This window comes from Octopus bimaculoides, chromosome 13, assembly GCF_001194135.2.
Source record: "Octopus bimaculoides isolate UCB-OBI-ISO-001 chromosome 13, ASM119413v2, whole genome shotgun sequence".
NCBI lineage: Eukaryota > Metazoa > Mollusca > Cephalopoda > Octopoda > Octopodidae > Octopus > Octopus bimaculoides.
The window spans coordinates 63,672,818-63,681,734 of record NC_068993.1 but is presented as its reverse complement, the minus strand read 5'-3'; the positions used below and the strand labels follow the sequence as shown (position 1 = coordinate 63,681,734).

The 8,917-nt window shown below is 37.9% G+C and overlaps 1 protein-coding gene across 2 annotated transcripts in view; it reads right to left on the bottom strand.

The window, feature by feature from the left end:
- Positions 1–5,930: 5,930 nt before the first annotated feature.
- Positions 5,931–8,917, bottom strand: part of LOC106867772 (tumor suppressor candidate 3) — a 50,830-nt gene continuing 47,843 nt past the window's right edge. For both annotated transcript variants that reach the window (XM_014912752.2, XM_014912751.2), the window contains exons 10-11: positions 8,558–8,648; positions 5,931–6,556 (exon numbers count right to left, since the gene is read on the bottom strand). In XM_014912752.2, coding sequence (XP_014768238.1) covers positions 6,541–6,556; positions 8,558–8,648 — 107 coding nt within the window. In that variant the 3' untranslated portion in view covers positions 5,931–6,540. The remainder of the gene's footprint in view (positions 6,557–8,557; positions 8,649–8,917) is intronic.

The following is an 8,917-nucleotide window of genomic DNA, read 5'->3' as shown; positions in this document are numbered from 1 at the left end:
AAGATGGCGGAAACGTTAGCTTGTCGGACGAAATGATTAGCAGTATTTCTTCCATCGCTAAAAAAGGCTTCAAGATGGCAGAAACGTTCGCCCGTCGGGCGAGCTGGCAGAAACGTTAGCACGCCGGGCGAAATGCTTAATGGTATTTCGTCTGCTGTGACGTTCTGAGTTCAAATTCCGCCGAGGTCGACTTTGCCTTTCATCCTTTCGGGGGTCGATAAATTAAGTACCAGTTACGCACTGGGGTCGATGTAATCCCTTTGTCTGTCCTTGTTTGTCCCCTCTATGTTTAGCCCCTTGTGGGCAGTAAAGAAATAGGTATTTCGTCCATTTCTAAAAAAGGCGGGAAGACGGCAGAAACGTTAGCCCGTTGGACGAAATGATTAGCGGTATTTCGTCCATCGCTAAAAAAGGCGGCAAAATCAAAATTTTCTAGGCAGAAGAGCTTCAGTGTTCTCACTACCCCACTTCTCAAGGTTATCTCCCTCTACTCTTCCCTCTTCAAACATCAAACTTGACATTTTTAATGTTTGTCAGTTGGCTGCAAACGTTCAGATTAAATAACCGTGTCTCCCACGTCAATTAGTTGAAACAGAGAGCTTTTAAAACCTCTTTCTTCCGAGATTCGTGGAATATGACACCATTATGCTAACGTCACTCGCATATACCAACACAACTCTCTCCAGTCCTGGTTCGGAAGGAATGCCTCTCATCAGACCTAACTTCGAGAGTCGGCGCATGCTAAAGAAACGGAAGATGACCCCATCTGATGGACTGGGCGCGTCGTATGAAGCCGTTTATACTGACACCTGAGAAAATGGCACCTTATTGAAATAAGCCTCCCAATCAAAAGCTTTCAATTGATCTAAATTAATTAATGTCCCACAAGACCAGTTTCCTGCGTTCCTTTTCTATGGAAGTATTGCATGAGATGGCGATTGTTGTGTATAGATCTGATCGAGGCTAAGGGTATTTGCGTAGCTCCAGCCAAATCACCGATGACAATTTCTTTGCTAACTTCTTGATCGAAATCTTAAACTCTGCATTCACAACTCTAATGATGATGATGATGATGATGATAACATCTAAAAATACTTTAGGAATGAGAAACCAGGTTCAAAATTTCCCCAAGACTACCAAATCCACATCTCGGTTTGCCAGATTCTGTGGCGTATATATTTCCCCCGTCCGACCCGAAGCGTTTCGTCACAAGGTTACACATTTTTGTCAGCTGAGTTCAGTGGGGCAAAATGAAATGAAATGCTTTGCTCAAAAGCACGATACACCGGTCTGTCTAGGAATCGAAACCAGAAGCTTACAATCATGAATGCAACACCTTAACCACTTACACACACATCTATGTTTGTAGATATATGGTTTTCAATGCTGAATACCAATGAGAATGCCTATTTATCAAGAGAACCAGCGACAATTTGATTGATTAAAAATCTATAAAAAAAAAGAAAAGACAATAAATGTGAGGTTTGTCGTCTACGTGTTTTTTCTTCTTTTCCTTTTTTTTTTTGCCTTCTTTTATATATTTGGTCAGTGCCGTCGCTGCCCATTCTGATGGCAGAAACGTTTTTCTACTTTTCTAAACTGATAAACCCCGCCCCCCACCTACTGACATCTGTTTCCTCCATATCTAGAGCAGTACAGCTTTGTATAATTAGAATTATTACTCAGTGTGTGTGTGTTGACTGAGGTCATCGCTAACGAGTCCAGACCAAAGGCAATACAATCATGACCATCCCGTCTTTTCCCTCGACACCCCATTATGCCTAAATGCCTTTCTTTAATCAAATAATAGGGTGCGAATTCATAGAGATCTTGTTAGTATTTCTGGCAGGCCGAGAACCCTATGAAAGCTACGTCGCTATGCGTTTCTAGGTAAAAGTATGTTTACGCATTTGTGTGTGTGTGTGTGCGCTGAATTCGTGATTGAGTCCTTTTCAGTTTTGAATGAATTCTGAAGAGGTGGTCATCATCACTGATTAGTTCTCAGCTATTAAGTTTCTTTCCACTTCCGGTGTTGATTTATAACAGTGATACAGGGTTACAAACGATTAAATGGACCCTGGAATGATGAAAAACAAAGCTGCCCTCTGCCTAGTTTAAAATCAGAACTGCAAATCTCTAGGATTTTATCCTTGTTGTATTGTCTTTTCACTCATTCAAAGCAAACATGAAAAGCATCGATCTACAAAACTGAGGAGAACCCTGGAAATAATAAGCCTTCCTCCAACTAAATTGAAACGAAATTTTCATTTCAGCTTTGCTGAAGCACTCGTCATTTTCTGGGTTTGAGTAAGAATTTAGCTGATCAAACAACGGGTCATTGTGGAGACCAACGAAGAATTTACCAATTCTATTCGGGTTCCCAATTAAAATCTTTATTTTCATCCTTTTATGGATTAAAACAAACAGAACCTTTCCCTAACACAGCTCAGAATCACAGAAAGACTTGAGCCGCAGAAATTACGAACAAAAATCAATCCTCAAAAAAAAAAAAAAAAAAATTGAAAGAAGCATGTTCTCAGAGGAACCAAGTGACGTTGGTGAATAAAAGATTTACTGTAGCTTTGGCGTTTTTTGAAACGCTAACCCAAGGATAGGCACAAAGGAGTCTGGAGTCCGTGGGGAAAGAAAAAAAAACAATTTCGTTACACAACACAAACGATTTGGTTTAATTACTGTCAGATTCGGATCTGAATTCAAAGCGAGAAAACATTTGAAGAGTTCGTCCTTGTCTCATCAGATATGAGCAAATGAATTTGAAGGAAAAGGTGGTGGATGTGCCACCAGAAATCAATATTTGGTGGCAGCTGTCTTCTTTGATGAAGATGGGGCATCCCAAGAGGTTCACCAGGTGTACCAAGAAAACTGGTCGATTATGGGTATGCAGCTTATCAATCCAGATTGACCAAGAGCTCGAAGCCATTCCTGACGTAATCAATGAGACAGGTGCAAATGGCACCAGTCTCACAGTGTCAGTACACAAAGGTATTGCATTTGAGGCACGACCAAACATCGAAGATTTTGTCCACAGAAGATGGCATTTGAAAGAAGACCTGCAATATTATCAACACCACTGTCTAATTAAAAAGATGACAATTAGAAAAATTATCTCTATAAGAAGGGTGAGAAAGAGGGAAAATGGCAAAACCAATCTGTTCTCACAAAAGGCTGGGAAGTTTGATGGCCGTGGGCTCTGCCATTCCTTCTCTGAGGTTCCTCCAATAATAGGGGAACCTCTGCATGGTTGCAAACTCTGCAAGAAACAGTTAACAAGAAGCCTAGAGCTTGCCCACATAGTAGCAACTTCCATGGATCCTACCAAAGATCTAGTCAGGATTTTGATACATAAATAAGCAAGAATGGTATCAATCCTTTGCCATCTTGCAATCATTTTATAGACAGAGGGAGGAACTACCCCAGTACTAGACGACGGGTATTTCATTTATTGACTTCAAAATGAAAAAGAAGGCCAAGTAGACCTTGACAGATTTGAAGTCAGAGTGTAAAGAGCCAGAACTGATCCTTAAAAATATTTTTCTTCCCAATGCTCTGAGAACCCTGAAAAATTTTCCTCAACTTTACATCTTACAATCTTTGGAATAAAAATGGAAAAGATACACTTATACCTGAAAACAGGAAAGAGAAAGCATGGCTAACAAAGGTTGAATAACCTGAAGTTAGACAACAACAACAAACAACTCTGAATTCAGGATGAAATTATCAGAGCAATTTCAAGCAGAAAACACAAGACACAACATTGAAAAAGAAAGTATGAAAATCTCATTTGTGAGCGAGGGCAGTATCTTTTGCTGATTGGCCTAGATTTTAAGGACAAATCAGCTGGCAACCTGTTACATGAAAACTGGTTAATATTCAATAGCTGGTTTTTACTATTGAAATAGCAAATAATTAACTAGTCAGCTGAAGCAAACACTATAAAACTATAGTAGTAGTAGTAGTAGTAGTAGTTGCAGCAGCAGCATTGATTTCGAAGAAAGAGACGTGGCTTCATTACTGTGGGGGAAAGTTCACTTATTTATCAACCCTCAAAACGAGAAGCAAAGCTGGCCCAGGTGAAATTTGAACTCAGAATGTAAAGAGATGTAATTAAAATTACATACAACATTTTTCCCACCACCCTTAATGTGGTTACAATAATGATTTATTTTGTTATATGTCATGATAATAATACTTTCCAGTTCTGGCACAAAGCCAGCAATTCGGGGAGAGTGAGGTACATCGATTAGATCACCTCCAGTGCTCAACTGGTACTTATTTTATCACCCACCTTCATTCCTCATCAAAAAACAGGATGAAAGACAAAAGTATTGAGATATGATAGTCATGTGATATGAGATGATTAGGAGGCACCTGTAAAGCCTTGCTGTTGCAGATCCCTCAAATGCTCACCACAGTGATATTATGTACCAGTGATTCACATTCAGCACCAATATTTTTTTTTTCTGTTTTCTGATCCTTTTGGCCACATAGGATAAACCTACGAACAGGCACTTGGGAACCAGCCCTGCCTACCTTCTCACTCATCACTAAACACGTCTCTATGACCTATCAAGGCCATGGCTCGCTCTAACTCCATTTTTCCAAGAATACATATGAAAATCTTTCATTTTTTGATAATGGGCCCAAGTGCATCACTTTCCTCAGCCCTTCCCACATTAAATCCTCAAGTAAAAAGACAATCTTCCTTGATATATTACTTGTGCACTTTCCCTTCTGGCTTTCCCTTCAATAACTTGCCACAATCTGTTGTTAGCTTTATTCCTGTTTGCATCAGGAATTTGTTTGTTTGTTTTTTCAATGTGTAACTATAAATATTTCTGCTCTAAACTGTCTCTCAGTGTCTGTTTTTGTACTTAAAACTTGCAGTGGAGGAAGGCATTCATATATTTTCGCCATTGTTACTACTGTCAACAGGCACCACCACCACCACCCTCTCACACCACACACGGGGCCAGTTTGAAACACAAACGAGAAGCAGTGTTTGGTTGGCATTAAAATAATCTTGAACAATCTTCGGACCTTTACATAATGCAAAAGATTTTCTTAAACTTTTCTCAATGAAAATGAAGAGCTTTAAAAAAAAAAAAAAATTATCCTAAATGAATCTGGGCTAAAATTTGTTTTTTTTTCTCCCATGATTTCTCAGAAATTTCAAACCACTTCCACCATCCTCTTCCTCCTCTGTTTAACCAGCATTTCTCTTTTCTAAGGACATATGCTCTTACTGTTGCCAACCTTCACATGTTTCCTCGTGGCCAGACATTTGTTGACGGACGACTGGAGACAAGGAACACTGCTTGAGGGCAACACTGATACAGGCCAAAAGCATTGCACAATGTTAGGCAAACACACTCACAGAATGGCATTCACGGAGCTGTGCCATTCAATAACAAAGATTATTGAATCGGGGGGGAGGGGGAAGCCAGATATTTATGGAGAAGGATTAGTCAACAGAAATTGACCCTAGTACATAACTGGTATAGGTTTTATCAACTCCAGAAAGATGACAAAGCTGATATCAATGGCATCAGAACTCATAACGCACAGAGTTTAACTAAATACCACATAGCATACATTCTACTACTATTACTACTAATAATAATAATGATAATAGTTCCAAACTTTGGCACAAGGCCAGCAATTTCATGGAGAAGGTGAGTTGATTACATTGACCCAAGTGCTCAGCTGGTCTCTATTTATTGACCCCAAAAAGGAAGAAAGGGCAAGTCAACCTTGGTGGAATTTGAACTCAGGACATAAAGGGCAAAATGCTGCTAACCATTCTGCCAGCTCACCACTTTAGTAGTAGTAGTAGTAGTAGTAGTAGTAGTAGTAGTAGCAGCAGCAGTAGTAGTAGTAATAACAATAATAACAATGAATAATAATAATAATAATGATTAATAACTGTTTCTTTTATTGCCAGCAGGATGACAGATGTCCAAATTTGTAAAAAAACAAAACCAACATAACTAATAGAAAAATAAACCTAGATTGATTTTTGTTTGAAATATATAAAGTAGTATTGTCACCTGTTGAAATGAATTGGCAAGGGTAGTGATGGTCATCATAACAGTTATGATAGCAGTGGTGGTAGTGGTGGTGGTGGTGGAAAGGATGACAGGAATCGAGGTACAAAGACAGACAGGTGAGGATCAAACAAAGAAAAAGAAATAAGGAAAACATTATCAACAAATATGATAGTGGCTATTAATTTTTTTGTTTTTTTTACAATTAAATTTTTTAATAGACCACTATTTTTTATTTTTATTTTTTTTTTATATATTTTGGAAATGATATTTTTTATGAATTCAAACAGGAGACAACAAAATGTAGACGAAAAAAAAAATTGTTTTCAATGTGCAAATCCTGTAAAAGCTTCATTAGAAAAATACAGAATGCTTGCTTATTTGTTTTTCCCCCACTTTTCACAGCAGCCTGATTTGAAAGAAGTAGCCAACACTAGCATACCTAGCAAACCCTGTTTCGGAGGTTTTCTTCTGCTTACTTGAACAGGAAACTGAAAGAGACAGTGAAAAAATAGATAACGTTATGTACATTACTATCATCATCATCATCATCATCATCATCATTACTAGAGCAGTGAGCTGGCAGAATCGTTAGCACATTGGGTGAAATGCTTAGCAGTATTTTGTCTGCCGCTACGTTCTGGGTTCAAATTCTGCCAAGGTTGATATTGCTTTTCCTTCATCAGGACATGCCACAGGCATATGGCGTAGTGGTTAAAAGCATGGGATACTAACCCCAAGATTCCAAGTTCAATTCCAGGCAGTGACCTGAATACTAATACTAATAATAATAACATCAAAAAATACCTTAGGAATGAGAACCCAGGTTCAAAATTTCCCCAAGACACCTGAAGAAGGCTGGAGGGTATATCAGCCAAAACGTTGTGTTAACAACAAACAAGATGAGGACAAATATCTGTCAATTGTAAATAATGTACTGGGGTCAATGTAATTAAATGTAATTAGAATATTATTATTTTACAAGTGGTACTTATTGTATTGACCCCAGGAGGATGAAAGGCAAAGCAGATCTCAGCAGAATTTGAGCTATGAATGCGAAGTCAGAAGAAATTCTACTAAGCATTTTGTCTGGTGTGCTAACAATTTTGCCAGCTGATGATCTTTGATAAAATTAATAATAAGAATAATCCTGTTTTATAAACACCATCTGTCACAGTTTGGCTGCAAAATCAATATAAATCATTATAAATTGTAGGGTTTTTATAAGAAGCAACAATCAATAATTTTGGTGTGAGAGAAAAGAAATGCAATGTAATGAAGCTACATCTCTTCGTTAATTATATTAAATACCATTTATTATATTATCTTGTCTTTTATTATGGACCCTCAACTCATGACATGATCATAAGGGCAGCATTGTAACGTGTGACATGTAAACCTATCAGAGCCTATCCTATTCTATGGCTAGTTGGGATGGAATTCTCCAGCAGAGAAAGAAGGCAAGGATCAACCCTTAAACAGCTTTTATTTAGTGACCAGCCAAAAGGATGAAAGGTAAAGTGGCCCCTGAGCAGGGAACCAGAACAAATACACCTGAAACATAGGGAGATTCCACCAAACATAAACTACCATTCCAGATTGCCAGGAACTTGGTCCTACAGTAACCCCCACACCTTAATTATATACCGAATCACAAACTAAAAAGGGGACTCGTTGCATGAGCACTCAATCTGCTGAAAGTAGTAGCCAAATCTCCCTTAATTCACAACTTAAAAGAAAGGACATATTTGAAGAAAAATGTTGCCTGGGTTACACTATCACTGAAAATAAAAGACGAGATGGCCATGGAGGGAACCCCTTTCATTACAGGTCTACTCAGTCAGAGTTGAACAATGACATATTGTAATATATTTAATGGTTATAAAACAAACAATGCAGTAATTGTACTGCAAGGAATATTAGTGGCTTTGAGATTATCTACATTTTATTTAGCAGATAATATCTAAGGATTTATTTCTGACACGCACATTTTTTTTTTTTTTTTATTGTCTGAAAATTCATTACGAGACAAAAGCAGTTTCTGAAATTTATCAACTAAGAAAACTGTAAGGTCCCGTATGAACTGCACGTACTGTTTACAGCATTGTTCTTGTAGCAGACAAAGACATCTTGAACCAGTTCATAGTAATAACCATAAATCAAGGTTTTATAGCAGTTTCACAGCTGTTTTAAAAGCCAAGAGGCACGAGTGTCAGGTGTGCAACTAATTAAAAACACAGGTGATTTATCTGTTTTTTGTAGATCAAGGTAAAGGTGATGCCTTAGATAGAAATACCTACAGAGGTATCAAATGGTTGGATCAGGTGATGAAAGTCTTGGAGAGGGTCATAGCCCAACTAATTAGGGAGAGGGGCAGTCTAGACAAGATGCAGTTTGGAGAGATACAAGAATTTAAAAAAATAAATACCCACCAATATCACATCTGTCCATGTTTATGTTTAGCTTAAGTAAAGACGTGAAGTGCTACATACCTATAAGGATAGCCATGATACTTGGAACGGAAAATGGATAGCAATAAACTGAAAAAGAAGGCCACACAGCCAACTCCTACCAATGCCATAACTGAAAAATAGAAGAGATACAGTTCTTGGAAATGGTAAGAGCAGAAAATATTTAGAGAACCAATATTTCAATAGAATTACTTTGATATTACATTCAAATAAATATCATTGCCATTAGAGTAAGTTCAAGTTTCTTTCATATTCAGCAGAAAATAGTTCACTCTTTCTGTTTATTCATATAAACAGATAAATTTAAGATGATAGATTATTTCTACAATGGGAGATCTCTCTCTCTCTCTCTCTCTCTCTCTCTCTCTCTCTCTCTCTCTC